The sequence below is a fragment of the Populus nigra genome, chromosome 17 (genome assembly GCF_951802175.1).
Source record: "Populus nigra chromosome 17, ddPopNigr1.1, whole genome shotgun sequence".
In the NCBI taxonomy this organism is placed as follows: domain Eukaryota; kingdom Viridiplantae; phylum Streptophyta; class Magnoliopsida; order Malpighiales; family Salicaceae; genus Populus; species Populus nigra.
Window position 1 is genome coordinate 230,242 of NC_084868.1, and position 21,252 is coordinate 251,493.

Genomic DNA, 21,252 nt, shown 5'->3' on the forward strand with positions numbered 1-21,252 from the left:
AAAGGACATTGTTTAGATTGCGGTGGTCCCATGGAAAGTGATTAAATCCAAGCCTCCTTTCGATTCAATGATTTTTTTTATTCATTATCCCAGGCCGGGATCACAATAATCAACAAAAAAAAAATAAAAAAATAAAAAATAATAAATGAGTATTCTTGTACCATGTGATCTTCTGGTGTGTATCCGTGATTTTTTCTTTCTTTCTCCTTCCTCTTCACAAGTTATAAGAAGAAGGGATAAAAAATAAAGAAACAAAAATAAAACTATATAGAGACATCTAAACTTCTATAAATATATTACAGATATTGATAAAAAAATTTCGACAAAAAAAAATTAACAATATCAAATAAAATCATCAATGGTGATCGAAGTATGTCACACGAGCCATCCAAGAGTAAACAAATCTCTGCATAGTTGGACGGCTCATGTAACCCACTCCAGTCACCGCTCATGACATTCTTCAATGTTGTTGGATTCGTCTCGTCAATATCTTTTCAATGGTACCTATGGTACCGATATCAAATTTTTAGTGTCTATAGGATTTTTTTTTTCTTTTTTTTCCACCCCCCTCTCTCTCTTCTATTTTCTTTATCTTTATTGTAAATTATGGTGGTCTATTTTTAACTTTAAAGAGTGTCGCATATGACATTTGCGGCTCGTGAGTCGTAGATGTCATTCATGACTCTCTAAACCGTACTAATTTTTTAAATATTTTATATATTATGTTATTTTATTTATTTTTTAGAGTGCTAAAAAAAGCTCCAAATAAACAGGGTAAGGACAACAACTACATACAGGTTTTTTTTTTTTTTTTTAAGGTTGAATGGGTGGATTGAGATTTTTTCAGACTTATTTCTTCATCTTTAGTCATATACCTTAAATTAAAAAAATCATAAATAGAAAAATAAATGGTAATTACAGAGAAGCTAATAAAATAGTAGGAATTATTTAATAGAAAATTTAGTAATAAACCAGTTCTATACTTTATCTATTCAAATATACTCATACAGTATAATATATATAAACATTAATATTTCACTAGGTGTTATTAGGACAAGCGCCCCTTGGATTTACCAATAATTATATGGTCCCTCACACGTCAATTATCTTAAATACCTTTTTTTAAATAATAATTAAATGCTGAATTATTGTGCCACATGCAAGAAAAACCCTCCATCACGCATCCATCTTCCATGCTGACCTTTAAATTGTTTAGTTCAATTAGACTACTACATGTAATAATTGCGTGTTTAATAATAAGATGTATTTTTTAAAAAATATTTTTTAATTAAAACAATTTTTTTACAACGAATGCATTAAAATCATTAAAAACACACTTGAAAAAAAGTCAGTGTAATACTTCCCGGGTGAAGAACTATTTAAAAGAGGCTAAAGCATAAAAATAATATATTTTTTTAAATAAAAGAATAATAATAACAAACTGGCAACCTCAAAAAAAAAAAAAAAGGTGGGGCCGAAGAAATAACATCGAGGGGGTTGATCGGTGGGTGGGAGGGAAGGGTAGCTGTATCTTTCCTTCTCTCTCACGCTGTGTCTTTATCCCCCTGATCGTACGTCACCCCGCACATGCACAGTGCCTTTTAACTGATTTAATATTTTCAAAGAAAATTGTCCGAAGAAAAGGACTGGTTTTGAAGATTTATTATTAAAAATCGAGTAACTGCCCAAGGTAAACATGGCTGCTTATCCCGCCAGATATATATTATTTTTTAAAAAAATAAAAAAATATCAAGGGCGAATATAGTTTGAGACCTATTTGATGTCTCCTCTGCGAGAGCAGGGGCAGAAAAGGAATTAAAAAAAGTGTACAAGCAAATGGTATCCGTGAAATACAGAGACAAAAAAAGAAGAAAAGCGGGAGGAAAGAGGGCAGAAAAGGAATTAAAAAAAGTGTACAAGCAAATGGTATCCGTGAAATACAGAGACAAAAAAAGAAGAAAAGCGGGAGGAAAGAGGGCAGAAAAGGAATTAAAAAAAGTGTACAAGCAAATGGTATCCGTGAAATACAGAGACAAAAAAAGAAGAAAAGCGGGAGGAAAGAGGGCAGAAAAGGAATTAAAAAAAGTGTACAAGCAAATGGTATCCGTGAAATACAGAGACAAAGAAGAAGAAAAGCGGTAGGAAAGAGGGTAGAAGGGCCGCACAAATTGTATCCTTTCTACGTAGGAAACTAAATTATTTGACACGTAAGGACATGTATTTTTCACACCACGACTACATGCGACCTGAATATTAAGTTATTAACCTTCGATAGATGTTGACAGACAAGGAGGGAATGCTAAACTCTGAGAAATTAAATATAATTATTTTCTATATTTACTACAAGATAATTCAGTGATATTGTGGACGTGTCCCATCTATTTACGAGAGAGAGAGAGAGAGAGGCGTCCGTTTCCGAGTTATTCTCATCAAAATTAATCCACCACGTATCCCATCTCTCTTTTTAACAGCGTGAGTGGCCGACCTCCCCACCGTTACAAGACCAAAAAGAAAAGAAACGGAATTCAGCACTCAACAGTCAGTCTATGCCTTCGCCCTGGCATTCATCAATAATTTTTTTTTTTTATAAGCTTTTATTTGCTCTTTTTTATTTTATTTTTATCAACAGCTAACAGCCTAACAGTCTCTCCTCCATTCTCTCCTCCTCGACACCAAAACAGATTGCTTCTTCTTCCAAGCCTTCTTTTCGTCCTTCATCTCTCCACACTAACCCCCCCTCTCATCTTCTCTTTGTATGATAAAATTCATTTAATTTACAGAAGAGGAGGACGAGGAGGAGGAAGAAGAGTACAAGAATTCACTTCCTTTGATTGATACAACGTTAGATTTATCTGTCTGGAACCCTATTGTGGCATCACCAATCTACAGGAACATTCATATCACCCTGTCTCTCATTTTTTTTTTCCAATTTATTGTTCTTCTCTGTCCTCTTCTACCAACCCAAGGGAAGAGAACCTGCACCGAGGAAGGAGACACGCCGTCTCTCTTTTTTTCCCTCGTCATTTTTTTTAATTGGTATGCCTTTTCTCTCTCCCGCCTCCCTCTCAAGAATATCATTCTTCTCTGTTTTTTCAAGAAATTTATTCAGATGATGATGATAATAATATGTTGGATTAGATTCGATCGGGCTGGGCTGGGTCGATTATTACCTACATGCATAAATTTTTTACTCCAATAGTATAGGGAGAGGATTCATTAGACGAGTGTGTTTGGTATTTGGTTGAAATGGATTTTAATATAGTGTTTTCTCTCTCGGCCGGTATAGGTAAATGATTGTCTGAGCAGAGCAGACTTGGTGAATGAGCGTAGCGATCGGCCAAGGGATCACAGAAAAGACCATGGAGAGATTTTTATTAGCTGTGGACACCATGGGAGCAAATCAGGTGGGAGGAGGACAGACTCTCTTGGGCACCATCAAAATTGCTGTTCTGCCCATTGCCAAAGTTTTTACCATGTGCTTCTTGGGATTTCTCATGGCCTCCAAGTATGTTAACATCTTGCCTGCAAGTGGAAGGAAACTCTTAAATGGGGTAAATTTAAACCAACTCCAACCTTATTTTATTTTTATTTTTTTCATTGCTGCTTTAGTAATAATACAGTACTAATCGGCTATTTTAAACAACCATGTTTTCTTGTTATATGTGCAGTTGGTGTTTTCACTTTTGCTTCCTTGTTTGATATTCTCTCAACTTGGACAAGCTGTCACTTTACAGAAAATGTTGGAGTGGTAATTATTCCCTGTCTTTCCTTTTCAATTTACTACATCTGCGAAATTGTAATAGGGTTTGTTGTTAATTTAGCTGCTGTCTGTTTGATTGCAGGTGGTTTATTCCCGTGAATGTTCTTCTTAGCTCCATCTGTGGCTCGCTAATAGGTTTTATTGTTGCATCCATTGTCCGGCCACCTTACCCATTCTTCAAGTTTTCAATTGTACAAATCGGAATTGGTGAGCCACTTCCTTTTTGAAATTTTAATTTTGAGTGTGTGCTCATTAATTTGTCTGCTACTTGGGCAGTGAAATGCATATGCAAGTTTCAAAAAGAAGTGTGTATATTATGCAGTAATTTTGAAAATCTCTGCATTTTTTAATTTCTAAGTACATAAACTGCAGTCTCTGCATATTAGTGCTTCAAATGTGCTGGTGTTCACTCTTTTCAAACCTTTGTTTATAACGTGCAGGGAATATTGGGAATGTGCCACTTGTCTTGATTGCAGCTTTATGTAGAGATACATCCAACCCTTTTGGTGACTCGGAAAAATGTAGCACAGATGGGACTGCCTACATCTCGTTTGGCCAGTGGGTAAGTCGCAATCATCTGTTAGTCTTTTGCTATTGCTTGTATGTTAGGATCAGAGTTGCAAAACCATGTCATACTTTGGTTGTTAATAAATTACCTTGCATACTTCTTCCCCTTAGATGTTTGGTATCCTTCGTGATAAATACAGTTTTCTTGCTGAAATAAGTTTGGGGTCTCTCACTACTAACTCTTAACACTCTGTGATTGCTTACTCTCCTTTCACTACCTCACCCAACAAGCTGGAAGCTAAAAATTAAGGAAATAATTTTTTTACTGTTAAAACCTGTCTTTATATATATATATATATCCTCAAGAAATTGACTGGTTAAGCTCTGGTTGATGCATGCCAGGTTGGTGCAATCATTCTATACACATATGTATTTAACATGTTGGCACCTCCACCCGAAGGTACCTTTGATATTGATGAACCGAATCTTCCCATCAAGAAGCCAGCCAAAGATGCTCCCATGGAGCAAGTCCCATTGCTTGCCCAGGAGGAGGCACCGGCAGAACCAGATGCTCCAAAGAGAGGGAAGGTATGAACTAAGTTATGTTTGCATGTTATACTTATTTGATAAACAGTTGGCAATCAAACTTCCAGATCATGCTTATCTTATGGATGTATAACTTGACATTCTGTACCAATGGTATCTACTATTTGGTGTCAATTGATTGCAATCTGCTCTTAAATTTCTATATTTTTAGCAAGGAAATGGTTCTAAGATGAATTTCACAACTAATGACATTGAAACTTATTGTTCTTGGTATTTAAGAGAGATTCTCACTGATTTTTAAAGTGGTTTTAAGACTAACTTACCACTTTTCTCAATAATGGTGATCAGTGCTCTTGCTATTTGTTAGAGCTTTCTCTAAGCTCTGACCCAACACCATAAACTTTTGAAAAAAAGCACATAAAAACGATTTTTTTCCTATTTAACCTGATGCTGGTGTTGTATCATATCAATATTTTATCTGCATGGACTTGAGTTTCTTTATCTCTTGGTGTTGCAGATCAAACATGTTCTTGTCTTTCTCTATGACAAGTTGAAGCTCAAGCAAATTCTTCAGCCCCCTATCATTGCTTCGGTAAGTTCATCTTTTTCCTGACCTTTTTTTTTGGTATGTTTTTGGCAAACTCGTAAGTGATTCCATGAAACTGCAATATGAGATTCTTGTTACCTATTAGAATTGCAAAATCTGTTGCCTGGTTGTAAGAATGCTGTTTACAAGTGGAGCTGGCACATGGTTTCATGGAATGTTGTGTTGGTGCATCTTATATGGCCTGAATAGGAAATAACCCTGAACATGGTTGAGCTAATATCATTTTTCTTCCACTTGTTGGCACTATGATAGGCCTAAAGATGAAGCATACGATCACCTTTATAATTCACCATCCTTTAATGGGCCAAAGTTCTAAGCTCCACTTTTTAACTAATTGGCATTGTGAGCTGGCTTAGTAAAGTTGGTTCTTGTCAAAAGCCTTGGCTTTACCCCTTATTTCCAGCAGAGTGCATTATATTAAAAGAAGGAGAAAAGGAAGCAACGGAGAGAATAATTTTTTTATTATTCTCCTCTTTTAACTTTCCTTTTCATATGTACATGTTTTCTGCAGATCCTAGCTATGTTCCTTGGTGCAGTACCGTTCTTGAAGCAATTGATCTTTACAACTGATTCTCCCCTTTTCTTTTTCACTGACAGCTGCAATATTCTTGGGTATGCTTGCCTCTTACACCAAATCATTTCTTGTTATTTGTGGTTGGTCGTTTTTCTGATTGCAAGCAAATTGGAACATGTCAATTTTGTTGCCTGTGTGCACCAGACTATAGAAAGGGAGAATAAAGGAAAGAACAGCTATTCTTGTTATAATATGAATTAATTTCATATATGGAGTTAGTGAATCAATATAGTTTCAAGGAATTAGAAACTTGCATAGCATGTAAACAGTGAGATTCTGAAAGCTCTTGCGAGGTTTGTTAGACCTGAGACTTGAAACATTTGCCTACGCACTCAGCAGGCCTACATCTGAATTATCATGTGTGTCAAATCACTTGAAGTAATACAAGAATTAGGAAGTGGAAAGTAGCATTGATACTCAACTTTTCTGATGAACATGACCAAGTTTTTGCTATTCTAACTGGCATGAACATCAAATTGAATCTTCTTGGAACTGTAAGGCTTGTGTAATTAGTTATGCTAATTCGTTCTGAACATCATGTGCGTATTGAATACATGTGAACTCCACAAACAGGGTGGAGTTACCTTGCAATCCTTGCTAATTTAATAGAACCAAAACCATCTGCTTCTGTAACTTCTGAAAATGAAGCTTGACTTACATGTATGATGTTTGGTTTCCCTTCAAGTAATCAAGGAGAATTTATTTATGGTGCTGAGACATGAGTAGTGATTCATTCTTGCTAAGTTACCTTTTCATTGCATGATGAAAGTGCATCTACTTGGTTTTGCTGATGCTTCTGGTTCTGGTTCTCAGGGAGGCCATGATTCCATGCATTTTGTTGGCGCTAGGAGGCAATCTCGTTGATGGTGAGTTAATTCCTAACAATCTTCTTGTTACTATATTGTGCCATCTTATAAACTATATTCAGAGTAACGGCTTATTCAGAGTAATGGCCTCATGGTTTTGTTGAAAATTTAGATTATCAGCCTAACAGCTTAGTGGATTTCAAGTGAAAGCTCTTTGTTTCACTGCAGGACCTGGAAGTTCTAAACTTGGGTTTCGGACAACTGCTGCTATTATTTTTGGTCGGTTGGTTTTGGTGCCACCTACTGGACTTGGCATTGTTATGTTGGCTGATAAGCTTGGCTTCCTTCCTGCTGGTGATAAGATGTTCCGGTTTGTTCTGCTTCTGCAGCATTCGATGCCTACATCTGTTCTTTCTGGTAAATCTTCTTTTCCTTTCCAGGAAACTTTCATATATGCCTTTTCAATCTGAAGGCAAACTTTTAAGCAATCAGAAAATTAGCATTTCATGATCAATCTTATTATTTGGAATGGTGTTTAAATGGCCTTCTTGAAACTGTCATGATATGCAAGAGAAAAAAAGAAAAAGAAAAAGCAATTGATATTTTATCTGATCTGGTATACGAAGAATGTATTTAACCGAGTTAGAAATTGGCCAAAGGGAAAATATGGAAGATTCCTTCCTTAAAATGTCAAACAGCCGAAGTAATTCATTTGAAAGCAGGGATTAGAAATCAATGTTATTATAGTTGGGATGAGATTGGAGGGTAGCGTCTCTTTACTTAATTAGTTTCCTGTCTCTAGGTGCTGTGGCCAACCTAAGAGGATGTGGAAGAGAAGCTGCAGCTGTCCTATTCTGGGTTCATATTTTTGCTATTTTCTCAATGGCTGGATGGATTGTCCTTTATCTCAACATACTCTTCTGAAACTGCCGATCAAGCCATTGCTGACATGGAGCTATCTCCAGTTGCAATTTATATTACCGCCTACTCAGGTCAATAGCCAAGTAGATGACCAAAAACTTGAAACAACTCTTCTTTTTGTGAGACTCAAGCCTGAGACCTCTTGAAGGGCGGTGGACATTGGCACCAATTGCGCTGCAAGCTCAGTGGAAGCAGCTATTGTTTGCATAGCCTATGTTTATAAGATCTGCAGGAAGGAGCTCCGGAATACTCATTTAAATTCAATTTAATTCTGTTTTTCATCCATCAGCTGCCATATCGTTCTTAATGTCTCGCATTGGTTAATTTTTTCTGTATTTCCGTTCCTGTAAGTATTCAGTTATGTAGAACCACATCGAAGTGTATGGCGATGAGACTGGTTTCGCAATCAAGTTATGCCAACTGAAGCTTGGATATCCTCCTTGAGATTTATAGGTTACAGTCATTTTACAAGCATCCATGAATTTCTACGTTAAAAGATGAGCATCTGTTCAAAGCTTATATTTGGACATGAGAATATTTTGTATATCATCACGCATCAAAACTACTAGAAGAGAAAACACAAATAATTTGGAACTAAATGTAATTTTAAAATGCACAGAGACAGTTTGTGTAAAAACAAACGGTATATAAAGTTTATGTAATAATAAAAAACAAAAATACACGGCGCATTTTCTCACTCAAGGTTGGACTCCTTGTACAAAAATAGGTAAAACTGAATCACTCCTAACTCGTGAAGCAGAAACTTATATCAGCATGCCTTGAACCACGAGAAAGAGTCTACTTTTGAGACACAGAACAAGACACGGGTTTTCTTGAAAAGAAAGGATGCTCAGCAGCTCAGGTTGATTTCTCCCCTTCTTCGTTGATGCCACGCCAAACGAAAATAAAAATTTTGATAAGCAAAAAAACATGAAAAATCTTGCCCGATGCTAACACTTGCGCCAACCCTAAACGAAATGAACACGAGGAAAGGAGATCCAATCACGAACAAGTGTAGCTGTGTGACGCCCTCGTTTTGGATTTTGGAGCAACAAATTCAAGCCATTATGTATGGAATGGCATCGCATGGTCCCAAGCATCAACTAAAAAGATCAAATCATCACCGGACTTTCGGAATCGCATGCACATCACTTTAGAATCAATCAATGCGGAAATGAATCTCACTCTTACTAAACACCTTCAATTAGGCATGGAAAGCCATCAGCATGACCTCGTTCAACCAAACCTCAGGAAAAAAACCACCATCTTCTCCTCTCATTAACCTTTTGGTTGGGTTGGGAAGGGCCAGAAACTTGAATCTGATACAAGCCTCGCTCAGGGAAGTTGCCATGACTATTTACCCGCCTTCCTTGAGGATTGTCCCACCACATCACAAGGACAATACCCAAAAGGCTAACAAGGGGAGCAGCAGCAAGCAGAAGCCATCTCCTTCTACTGCCCTCTCTGCCAGAAGTACTTAAGGGCAGGCCCACATCTAGGAGTTCCCTTCCGGTTTGACCATGTTCAAGAGGTTCATCTGAGACATCAGAGGAACTGTCCTCACTAGCTTCCTGTTGCTGAACATCATGGATCCCCATTCTGGTACTAGAGTTTTGCTTACCCTCCTCATAGTCTTTATCATCAGTTGGAAATTCGTACCTGCAGAGAGGACATGAATTTCGTGCACTAAGCCATGGCAATATACAGTAAGGGTGATATAGGTGAAGGCATGGAAGCTGGTTAACTTCTGTGCCGATTGGCAAAAGATCCTTGCAGATTGCACAAGCTACACCATCATGCCTCTCATGTTCCTCATTGATGATCACAAGTGGTAGATTATTCACAAAAGACAGAGCTGCAGGAGGTGCTCCTCTCCTTCCAATGTCAGAATGAGTAAGAACTTCAAGCAAATCCCCGAAGCCTGTCGCATAATCTGCCAACTCATAATTCCATATGTGCTGTGGTAATTCCAATTCTTCCAAGTTAGCAAAGAAGTCACGGTTATGTGCTTGTCTACTCTGCCTGGTTCTCCACCGATTCAGGTCCTCAAATTCTGGTGAATGGGACTGCCTGTGCCAACTAACAGGGCCATTAACTTCACTAGGACTTGAAACAAACAGATTTCGAAGTCGAGCTCCTGCTTCTACAGATTCAATTGTATCTTCCTCAATATCAGCCTCTTCCCATTCACCATCCTCTTCTTCTTCTTCCTCCTCTTCCAGGTCATCAGAGTTCCATTGGTAGAGACCAGCATGCATTGGATCGATGTCGGTATCACTGTCAAAATTGCTTCCCTCATCTGCTTGAATAAACATTTCTGGGTCCAGGACACTATGTCCGTCCACAGAAGCATCAGAGTCCCCCCCATACACACTAAAAGAAATGGCATCGCTCCCACTATGGAAAACCCGGTACCTACTGGATCTGAAATTAATTTCACTATCCCCATAAAGAGAATCCACATTACCAAAATCCTCACTTTCAGAATCTGAAGAAAGACGCTGCCATCTTCGAGAACTACTTGGAGTCGTGCGGGAGCTTGTATGCTGTAACAACCTAGCAGAACTATCAACATCTAAAGAGCGATCCTCATTCCCATGAACAGTGGACTGGTTTTGCCTAGCCAAATTAATCACATGAGAAAATTGTTGTGGGAAAATGTTTTCACTCGACTCAGCACTGCTGTACCTGGTTCTTCTTCCTCTGTGACGCCTCCTCCGATGAGAGTCTCGAGTGGGCCTCTCAAGATCTTCAAGCAACAAAAATCTACAGTCCCCACATATACTGATAATCTCAAGATCATCATTATCAGGTAATATAATTATTTGGCACAGAGCACATACTGCTGGGAGGGTAGAATGGCCAACTACGAAACCACCATTAACATGGAAATGAACAGTGGATGTGGGCACATCATGTAAAGTTCCTTGTGAATCCCTATCCATCTGAAACTATACCAAGGAGAAGAAAAAATATTGAAAAACATGGGAGAAGAAAAAATATTGAAAAACATGAGAGATAAGCAGGATCGATGTGCAAGTTAGTGAAAAAGCAATTGATTTTACTTTTTATGTTTTCCTTCAAATCCCTCTGCTTGTTCTACATCAGCTAGTCTTTGCACCACAACATAAGAATAGGTGAATCGATTACCAAATCAACCATCCACCTTAGCCCCTCCATGCTAATGTTGATCAAAAGCAAATATAACAAATTCACCTTGAACAAGAAACTAAAACCATGCACAACCATTTTCCTCGAGATAATGTCGTTAAATTTAAAAAAGAAAATTATTGTCGCCTTGTTGATAAAATAGTCATGTAAAAGAAATACCCAAAGGTGGCTGAGTGCTTGCATGCAGATGACTCCAATGAAAACCATCTATTCTTCAAAACCCTGACAACAACACCACCCCTAAGCACCCTTTATCTTAGGATAATAACAGTGAAAAAAAAATAAACTTCCTCAATTGACTTCCGCTAAGTAATCTCTACAATACAACCACCACCACCAGGATAATATGAAAAGGTTTAGCGAAGTAGTTGTTCACAGACTCGTATAAATCTGTTGAACATTCATAAAAAAAAAAAAAATCTGTTGAATTAAACTGAAACTCTATTAGAAGGAGCAAGTCCCTAGATGCAATGAGTTGAATCCTGAGAGCAGGGAGGGCATATGAATTAGAAATCTTAAAAGTAGTTACTCATTGAAAACATAGCCTCCAAACCCAGTAAGCAAAACCCAAATTCTCTCATCAGTTACAAAAGCAAGCATGCCAAGATTAAAAAAGAACAAGAAAAGAAAAGGGGTTTTGCATATGCACCACTCAAGATATTTTAGCTTGATTATTGTACCCTAAACACTATAGCTATAGCTAGGGCAAGGTGGGTTTTGATTGCATAAAGATTGAGCTTCTTGTATTTCAATCAAATGAATTACAACTGCTACCAGCTAAGGGACACAAACAGCGATTTCTTGTTTTTTTTTCTTTTTTCTTTTACAGTGATTCATTTCCAATTACCAGTACTGTAGTAAGTAATTCACAGGCAAACAAATAAAGGATGCGAACTGAAATTACGAGATTAATTGGAGAGAAAAAAACACTACACGACTGGGAAATGCTTAAAAAAAGAAGAAGAAAAACTGTAAGAAAATTACCACAGAAATCAAGAAAGTGGAAAGAAATCGAACTTGACAGCAGCGACCCCAACTGCAAGAGCTAAAGTAGAATAATTTCGTCTTCAAATAAGAAAGTGAAGAATCCAACAGCGCCACAGCACAGCAATTATGTATGTGGGTGGGTGGGGGCAAGTAGTGGCAAAAATGGATCTAAAAAGAAAGCTGCAAAAAGAGAAGAAGATATCCAGAAGACCCCGAACAGAAAGACAGGGACTCTTTTTTATAGAAGAAGCAAGCAAGATGGGAAATCCCGACAGGAAAGGACAAGACAACCACCGCAACAACTACAAGTAAAACTACCTATGAAGGTGTTGGGATTGTCTTTAAACAGAGAAGTGAAGACTAAAAATTGATGATGATAAGAGCAACCAAACTAGCCCTCACCTGACTACTGACAACTGTCTTTACGACACAACTAAGCCCTTTGCATTATCCAAGGTAGGAGTTGAACATGTGAACTCCCAGTATCACCAGCTCTCCACTGATTATCTAGCAACGCTAACGAAGTCTTTTACTAATTATAATTTCTACTTAGTACCCAAAAATTGATTATAAATCATAGAGGCAAAGCAAGGTACTTGATTGAAAAACATAAGACTTCAAATACTTAATTGAATATTAAAATGCACTCAGGATGTATTCTCCTTATCTATAAAACTCACGTGCCACTTCCAATCATTTTTATTTTTTTTTAATTCTTGGTCTCTCAAGAATTGATACGGAATTCCTGTTATAACACGTAAGATTGGGGTCACAGGTCATGCAACTCGGCTTAAAACGACATGGTTTCAATAATTTGTTTTTAACAAAAAATAAAATAGTTGTTTTGGGAAAAAAATTACACTGTGTTTTACTCGAGGTTTGACCGGTTATAAATTAACCAGGCTGATTAAATTTGATTTAGTCAATTGTTTTTAGTGGATGAACAGTTTAGTGCTTTAGCTATTTTTACATGTGGCAGTCTAATAGCATTCCACATTTTTATAGGAGATATACTATTACTAGATACGTTATCTACACCACCGCGTGCTGAAAATAAATATTGATGTCAGAAAAGTGCTAAGATAGAAAAATTCAAGTATCGAATCATTAATTCAAGGAATAATTTAAATAATATAAAAATAGTAATAACAATAAATAAATTAACATAAAAAGCAAAAAAAAAAAATCATATATGAGTTTATCTGAACAATCCAGTGTCAACATAATAGAAGGAAAACTATAAAAAAACATAAAAAAAGAGTAAAACTTCAAAAAAGAACATGAACTTAAAAAAATAGAGAAAAAACTAAAAAAACCGAGGTAAATTAATATAATCTTACAAACTTCCAATTCATTGAATCATGGAACTGAGTTCAATCAAGAAGTTAAATTGTCAACTAATTTAATTTTAAAAAATGATATTATTGAAAAATATTAATAAAAAAAACTTGCAAAAAAAAAAACAATAAAAAATAAAGAGAAAATTTAAGAGAAAAACAACTAAGAATGATGAAATTTGAAAAAAAAATAATACCAAACAAAATAAATAACAATTAAAAGTATAAATACCAAATTTAAAGGATTAAAAACAAATCACAGGAGATGAAATTGAAAATCAAAATATGCTAAAAAAAATAAGCAAAATCAGACGAATGTCCTAAACATGGTCTGATCTCTAAAACTTATAACTTGTGAGATCCTAGACCTTGATTCAATTGAGAAACTATACTCTCAACAAATTTACTTTTGAATGATAAAATCACATAAAAATATTAATAAAAAAAATTCTAAAATAAAAAACAGCAACAAAAAGAACAAGGATTAAATTTGACAAAGAAAAACCCAAAAAGGATGAAATTTGAAATAAAAATAAAAATGATCCCAAACAAAATAAATTGTAATTAAAAGAATGTGAACCATATTTGAAAGATTAAAAAATCACAAGGCATAAAATTAAAAAATATTTGTAATTTGATAGATTATTCATAGATTAAAAAAATGATAGGGTGAAATAGAAAGAATTGAGGGCTAACCCAATAGAATTAAAACACAAAACAAAACAAACGAGGATAAAAAATAAGATAAAATCATTCTAGAAAAAAGAAAAAAAAAACAAAGCAAATTTAGTGAACATGTTAACATGATGTAATCTCTAAAAGTCACAATTCGTGAAATCTTAATCTTGAATTCAATCAAAAAGTTTACTTTTCAACCAATTCAATAAAAAATAGTGAGGATAAAATTTAATAGAAAAAAAATAAAGAAGGATGAAATTTTAAAAAAACTAAAAATAGTACCAGATAAAATAAACAACAATTAAAAGAATAGATACCAAAACAAGTGAAATCTATTTTTAAAACACATTCAAAAACAAAAACTACCATATTTCCAATCAACACTAAAAATAGTTGATTTAAAAACTCGACTTTGATAAAGGTAAATATAATGGGAGAGATTTGAGCTTGACATTCTAGTAATAACACCCATTTTTAATGGACAAAAATAAAATTTAAAATGGTTAAAAATATGAGTATAAAATCAAACAAAAAAAATTAATGTCAAAATCAAACGCAATATGAATAGAAATTTGTTGAAAATAAAATGGATGAACAATCAAACGAGTGATGTATCAATATTTTTTTGTTTTTGTTTTAATTTGCCCTAAAATAAATGATCAAAGAAAGGATAATTATTTATTATTCCTAGGCTCAGCCAAGCATTGAGTTTAAATATATATAAGTTTAATAAGTTGTTATGCCCATTATCTCTGGGCTCAACCAAGCACTAAGCCCAGATATATGTGGGTTGGTGAGCTGTCAGACCTATTATTTATAACTTCAACCAAGCGCTAAGTCTATACTCTTTTAACACTAAAGATATTTTTTTTCTGATGAGTTAAAGATATTTTACTGATATTTTAACAATTTCTCTATAGCAAAATAGTTGAGGGTATAAAAGAAGAGGGAATATCCTTTAAAGGAGGTTCAATTTTTCATTTATTTTAAGATATTTTTTCTTTTAAATTATGATTGTTTTTTTTTTCTTTCAAATAATATTTTTAATTATCAAAGAGTTCTCAAATACATCAAAAAAAAAACTTTTACAGTTATACAAGTATCAAGCATGATCTATTAGCGAATTAAATTGTTGGAACTATAAAATTAATTAAATATCTCAAATATAAGGGGTTTGGAGGATTTCTTAAAAAAGAAAGAAACCAAACATTAAACTAGCTTTCACACAGTGAGTGTATCCTAAGAAGATGGAAAATAGTAAATGCAATTATTTTCATTAAATGTAAAAAATAATTATTTTGTTGTTTTAATGGTCAAAGCTTCCCCTCCCCAATCTACTGCTAGTCCTTCCAACCAAGAGATTTACACACACATAACTACAGCATTCGTAATAATTTTGCTGCAAATAATAATAATTAAAGTTTATTCTTATAATTTACTTGTAAAATCTTTCTCAATTAAAGAGAAAATTAACCAAAATGAAAAACAAGGGGGGATTTAAATTTTTCCGCAAAAAATAATAAAAAATTTTATTCGTATAATTTACTTGTAAAATCTTATATTTTCTACCAATTCGTTATTATTATTTTTTTAATGTGAAAAATAAGTTGAAAGTTTTTTATTTCATAAAAAGCATGGGCCTGAAAGGTCGAAGTGGTCAGGATGTGACAACAGACTCGGCCCATGGACTATCAAGCGTCGACGGCAAAAAAAAAAAGAATTAAAAAGAAACTATTATTTCAAGTAATAAAATAAATAAATAAAGGAAAACGATTTAAGGGAAGAGTCTCTTTTTAGCTGATTCGTTTCTTGTCTGGTTGCGGTCTGTGGAACCCCACACTCTCTGTCTCTCTCTCTTTCTGTTCATTACAGGGCAGAAGCTTTCAAAAAACCCTTCATTTCAATTATTATTTTTATTATTATATTTAAAAGATATTTAATTATTTATCCTGTGTGTCAGTCCTCTTTGATGGCAGGAGCATCCTGTAATCACCGGCCAAATACCACTCTTTTATTTTGTAAACAAAAGATTTCATTTTTAACAACCAGCAGCAAATAGTAACAGCAATCAAATCAATTAATGGGGTTTTTAAGCATTTTCCTTGCTTGAAAATTTTGCATATCTGTCACTAAAATGGAAAAAACTACACCCCATTTGCTTCCTCCTAGCTGTACTTCTTCAATGCACCACCCTCTTTACCATTCTCATTGCTCACTGTCTCATCACCACCCGCGTCTCTTTCTATAAAGCTCTGTGCTGGGGAAAAAAGAAACCTGGGTTGTTGTTCTTTTCGAACTTGAGGTGGGTTTTTGTGATTATTTGAGTGTAAAGTTTGTCTTCTTTGAAATGAGTAAACATAAAGTTACAAAATTGACAATGTGGGTTTGTTTCTCTTTTGGTTTTGTTGGCTAGGAAAGTACAAAAATGAAGAGGGGGAGAATGCTGAGAGAGGGAGACAGAAGGAGTCCTAGGATATCTGCTTTGGATTTGTGGAAGGCTCAGCCACCAAGGAGGACCACTGTTGCTAAAAAAACTAGGCTTACTAGGAGCATCGCTAGCACTAGTACCAGCACTGCTGCCGAGGTACAAGACAAGGAGTTAGACCAGCAAAATGAGAACCAAACTGAGGGTCCAGCCTGTACGACAAGGGCTAAGAAAAAGAGGAAGCTTAAACCTCCTCGAGATGTGGCTTCTACTCCCAATTCTCAACAGGTTTTTTATTCTTTGCCTCCCTTCTATTTTTGTTATCTATCTATCTATTTACTTACTCGGGGTTGTTGGAGGGGTGAGGTAACAACTATCATTTTCATCAAATTCTTTGTTTTATGGAGCTAATTATCTGCAATGATGAGTATTTTTGCTGGTTTCTTGCTCCCTATAATTGAGTTGGTCATGCCCAGTGTTCTTTTATTTGGGATCTAACTTCTAAGTTGCTGGGGCGTTTTAAAGAGGGCTCCTGTATGGGTGAAAGTTGATGACTACATAAATTCATGAGAAGAATCTGTGTTGTGCTATTGGAAGTAGCAGTTGATTGACCCCACCCAACATTTCAGCTCAAATACAGCATATGGGTTTTACTTGATCATTACTATCTTTGTTGCTTTTATTGTAATTCTTAAGGCAGTGGGGCTCCTTCAGAATTTTTTCTTCTCTTTCTACTGCATTCTTACCTTCAGCATATGAATTATGTTGTATTCAAATTTTAAAAAGCCTGCTACTTTACCATGATATGCAAAACCTATTTCTATAGAGTGCTAGTAACTAAACAGTATACTTTGTGATTGTCATGATGTGCTTGATTGTTGCCTCTTGGTCTCTCCTCATGGCTCTAGAGGTTGAATAGATTGATAGAAAGTATTCATTGTTCCCTGAGTTTGGTTTCAGGAGCCCAAGTCAAGTGATGCATCGGATGACAGAGAAATAAGTTACGAAGATCATCCGATCAGTAGTGGTAAGCCTTTTGGTTTCGTTAAAATGTTGTTGCAAAGTGCCTGCTGCTTTAAAGTTTCATTGACACTAACATCACATTCCCTTTTGGACCAGATGAACCCATTTTACAGAATAAAGATAGCCCAAAACAGAAAGGACAAGCTGATTCTCCAGGTGATCTTCATGTTTTTTAGTTAATTTTGTAAATTAGATCTTCAAGTTTCTCTGTTTGTGACTCTAGTTTTTCTCCTGCATCAGATCAACCATCTAGTTCGCCATGTACATCATGGGTGCCAGAAAAACGCATACTTGAGCATATCATTGACATATTACAGAGGTGGATATTTTATCAAATGTTTTTATATCATTTGAGATACTGAGGAATTCTTGTATGCATTAAGTATTTAAGATCATTATTAAATTCCCAATTATAACTTTGTTTTTTGCAACCGGGGAAATGACACAGCTGCTGAGGTTCTTACTGTGGAGTGTCTATCGCTGGTTGAAAATGGTTTTCTTTCTTGTTCTGACATTTGTTTCTTATTTTCTGTCTTAGGAGAGATACCCATGAAATATTTGCAGAACCAGTTGACCCAAATGAGGTTGGTATTTGGCCAGAAGTTTCTTTTCATACCATGAATTTGTCCTTTCTTGTCCATTTTATTTATGGAATTACTGCTGATAAGGTTGAGGAGTACTATGAAATCATTAAAGAGCCTATGGATTTCGGCACCATGAGGGCTAAACTACATGAGGGAATGTATAAAAGTCTTGAACAATTTGAGGTTTGCTCATTCATCAAGTATTAGCTCTCTATTTATGGTTTTAAATGTACATTTGTTTGAAGGCACATTTGTTTTACAAGGTTGATGTGTGAAACATATATCTTCTGAACAAGAAACTTCTGTTTTTTTTATCTTTTTTTTCTGATAACTAAATTTTACTGTTATGCAGCATGATGTGTTTCTAATATCTGGAAATGCAATGCACTTTAATTCCTCTTCCACCATTTATTTCAGACAGGTATGATATCGATTTCCTGTCAAAGAACTGAATCATATTCAAAGAATATTCTGCTTAGATGAATTATGAAATTTTCACTTCAATTGAATGTCGAAGGTTGGTTTTTACAGGCTCGTGCCATAGATGAATTAGCAAAGAAGGTTTTCCATGTTCTTAGAACTGATCCCGAGAATTTTGAACTGGAATTCTTGGGGACGAGAAGGAGAAATGGTAGAAGGCCCCAACATGAAGCCAAGGGTTCAAATTATAGCTCATCTCCTAAGGTTGCGACGAGTTCAAAATCGAGCAATACAGCTGTCCATGTATCTCCAAAACCCACCCCATGTTTAACAAGTTGTTCATCTAGTCTGAAAAGGGCAATCCGATTGAACTCTGGATGTTTGGGTATTACAACTCATTCTGATGCAACAGACGACAGATTATTTTTTGGTAAGACGTGAATTCTGTTCTGACCCTCTCAAATCAAATTCCTCAAGGACTCATTTTAGGGAAGGGCAGACCCAACATGCACAGAATTTGTCAAGTGTTGACCTAGAAATTTAAGGAACTTTGAAAACGAATCTAAGGAGCTCCATCTGTGATTTGTCGATGTTTGGAATCTGTATCTTTAAAGGATAGAAACTCTCTGTCCAGAAGGAGCTTTCCATGTGTGGTTTGTCGTACACTTGCATTTAAATCCAAAAGATTCGCTAGGTTATGATTTTATCCCCTTTGACATGAGGTCATAATCAGATCTGCTCCCCATGGAAAAAGGATAGAATGTTCCCACTACACAACTGGTTGTTACGCAATTCTAAGGTTTCAAACTCAAGAATATTCATACCCCTAGTCTGTGAGGTGCTTCAATGTAGATTGTACACAAATGCATGAAGCCATTTGTTCCAACAATAGGGAAACAGGGAAGCAGATTTTTTTTTTATTCTCACCATGAAGCATAATTTTACAAATTTCATAACATTTTTTAATTAGCTTTTCTTCAACAGGTTCTGGAGACAGTAAAAGATCTTCTGATGAAACAGATAGGCGTTCTACATATAAACCATGGATGTCCTTCCTCAATGAGAACTATCCAATTACTTCATCAATTTATAGTAATTCAAAGCCACTAGTGTATGTAAGTGACTAACCCAAGAGAGTTTTCTGTTTTCTATCTATGCTTCCTGATACCATGGATTACTAGCTTTCAGATGGTTGATGACATGGTGTTTCTCGCTTGATGTAGGTGAATCAGCAGGATACTTCCTACAGCAAAAGCTTACTGTTGTTTGTTAAGGACTTAGGGCCAACTGCCCAAATGGTTGCTAGACGCAAGTTAAATGGATGGTTGAACACTGCTGCCAATTTTTCAACTCCAGGTTTAAACTTTTGGCTCCAGGCTCCAAACTGTCAAAATTTTGCAGCATCAGCCTCTGCTCAGTATCCACCTACTTTTGATGTTCCACCCTCTGCTGCCTGCCAAAATATAAGCCAAGGTGAAAGAATAGACATGTTTGATGCCGATAAAGGAGGCAGAGCTTATGCTGGTAACAAATTGAGCTTGCATGGAACTTCAAGTGAAGTTGCGCCAAACCATAATTGTTACAGTATCTTTGGCGCCATTAAAAGTGAAGTTTCGTTTGCTAATGAAATGGATGTTGCCAATGTCTCAAAGAATGAAAAGCCTCACCAAAGCCAAAACAGAGGCCTTCAACAAGGTTCACATTCATATGTCACTGATGCTAGAGATCTGAATCTTTTAACTGCTGATTTAAGTATAAATGATGACGATTCAGCAATGTGGAAAGTGGGGAAAAGCATGGATAACAAACCACAATCATTGGATTTAGGTTTCAAGGACTCTGAGTCAAATGCTTTGGAAAGCAGGTTGAGTGAAAGTAACAGTTTTTCACCATCTTCATGGCCATTAAAAACCACAGGCATGTCAAGTTTTAATCGAAATATGGGCAATACACGTAGTGGCAGTACACGTATTCTAAGTACTCAATGTCGAGGTGGTGATCAAGCCTTTTCTACTCAAGGTCCAAGCCATGGACTTGGTGGTTCATCTGAGAGAATTCCTGCCTTGAAACCAAGCGAACAACCTACACCTGTTTCCGGTCATTTCATCTTTGATCTGCCATTTTTAAAGACACGGCTTGACCAGATAAATTCTCTGGGGCAGAATAGATTTTCACAGCATGGTTCGGGTATGCAGGGACCTTTTCCAAACAGAACAGGCGAGACTTACAATGATAGCCGACCACATTCCTCTTTGAATACTCAGCATGCTAACTTGGCTCTTCAGCTGTAACATAATGTAATTTAACATGAAGAACTCACTGGTAGGATACATGTTTTACAACATGTACATAAATTGCTAATGCATTGCATCAAAGAAAAAGCCTTTCGTTGTAAAAGCAGTCAATGATTGCAGCCTCCCAGGAATTGTTCTGTAATTAACTATGATTAAACAATTTTTTTTGAGAAAGATATTATGCCAATCCCATCATTTATCAAGCAAGCCTTCATTTCAATCTTGGTTCGAACTTGTATTAATCAATGACAAGGTAAAGATCTTGAGAAAATCTTCCTTATCGAAGACTCCATCAAATCATGGGGCTCTAGAGTCTAGACCACGTATCAATTAAAAGGGTTGCTAACTTACCATTCAATGAACTATCTGGACTAGAAACTTTTACAATAAAAAGGCTTTCTTTTTGCATAAACCAAGTGTAAAGAGAAGAAATGGGATTGGTGAGACTGATTCAATGATATGATAAAATAAAGGATCCAATAACTGGAAAGATGTCCTGATGGACAGTGACAGACATACAGTCGGACTTGTTTCTTCGAACATATGTGAGTTGTCTTGCATATGCAAAGGTAGAAGATGCATTTGTGAGTTGTAAGCCTCGCAGGTTGAGTT

General features: G+C 35.8%; 3 protein-coding genes across 12 annotated transcripts; 2 read left to right on the forward strand and 1 right to left on the reverse strand.

Annotated features, from left to right (window-relative positions):
• Positions 1 to 2,495: 2,495 nt before the first annotated feature.
• LOC133677606 (protein PIN-LIKES 6-like) lies at positions 2,496 to 8,155 on the forward strand. The gene is made up of 11 exons (XM_062099705.1): positions 2,496 to 3,036; positions 3,287 to 3,551; positions 3,669 to 3,748; positions 3,843 to 3,967; positions 4,201 to 4,322; positions 4,670 to 4,855; positions 5,331 to 5,405; positions 5,932 to 6,032; positions 6,808 to 6,860; positions 7,029 to 7,217; positions 7,603 to 8,155. The coding sequence occupies exons 2-11, from the start codon at positions 3,321 to 3,323 to the stop codon at positions 7,722 to 7,724; spliced, it is 1,284 nt and encodes a 427-aa protein (XP_061955689.1). The 5' UTR covers positions 2,496 to 3,036; positions 3,287 to 3,320; the 3' UTR covers positions 7,725 to 8,155.
• A 150-nt stretch (positions 8,156 to 8,305) lies between these two features.
• LOC133677604 (uncharacterized) lies at positions 8,306 to 12,427 on the reverse strand. 9 transcript variants are annotated; one of them, XM_062099704.1, is made up of 4 exons: positions 11,877 to 12,425; positions 11,052 to 11,114; positions 10,410 to 10,672; positions 8,306 to 10,340 (listed from the first exon to the last, which is right to left on the reverse strand). In XM_062099704.1, the coding sequence occupies exons 2-4, from the start codon at positions 11,097 to 11,099 to the stop codon at positions 8,969 to 8,971; spliced, it is 1,683 nt and encodes a 560-aa protein (XP_061955688.1). In that variant the 5' UTR covers positions 11,100 to 11,114; positions 11,877 to 12,425; the 3' UTR covers positions 8,306 to 8,968. The 9 variants fall into 9 exon arrangements, with proteins under 9 accessions (XP_061955688.1, XP_061955679.1, XP_061955680.1 ...); XM_062099695.1 differs by having other exon boundaries at positions 8,306 to 10,672; XM_062099696.1 differs by having other exon boundaries at positions 8,306 to 10,672; positions 12,282 to 12,424.
• A 3,290-nt stretch (positions 12,428 to 15,717) lies between these two features.
• Positions 15,718 to 20,843, forward strand: LOC133676799 (uncharacterized). Of its 2 annotated transcripts, none has more exons than XM_062098537.1 (11): positions 15,718 to 16,196; positions 16,308 to 16,607; positions 17,280 to 17,346; positions 17,439 to 17,498; positions 17,583 to 17,661; positions 17,881 to 17,926; positions 18,011 to 18,109; positions 18,279 to 18,347; positions 18,458 to 18,776; positions 19,331 to 19,461; positions 19,570 to 20,843. In XM_062098537.1, the coding sequence occupies exons 2-11, from the start codon at positions 16,320 to 16,322 to the stop codon at positions 20,635 to 20,637; spliced, it is 2,226 nt and encodes a 741-aa protein (XP_061954521.1). In that variant the 5' UTR covers positions 15,718 to 16,196; positions 16,308 to 16,319; the 3' UTR covers positions 20,638 to 20,843. The 2 variants fall into 2 exon arrangements, with proteins under 2 accessions (XP_061954521.1, XP_061954522.1); XM_062098538.1 differs by having other exon boundaries at positions 16,313 to 16,607.
• The last annotated feature ends 409 nt before the right edge of the window (positions 20,844 to 21,252 follow it).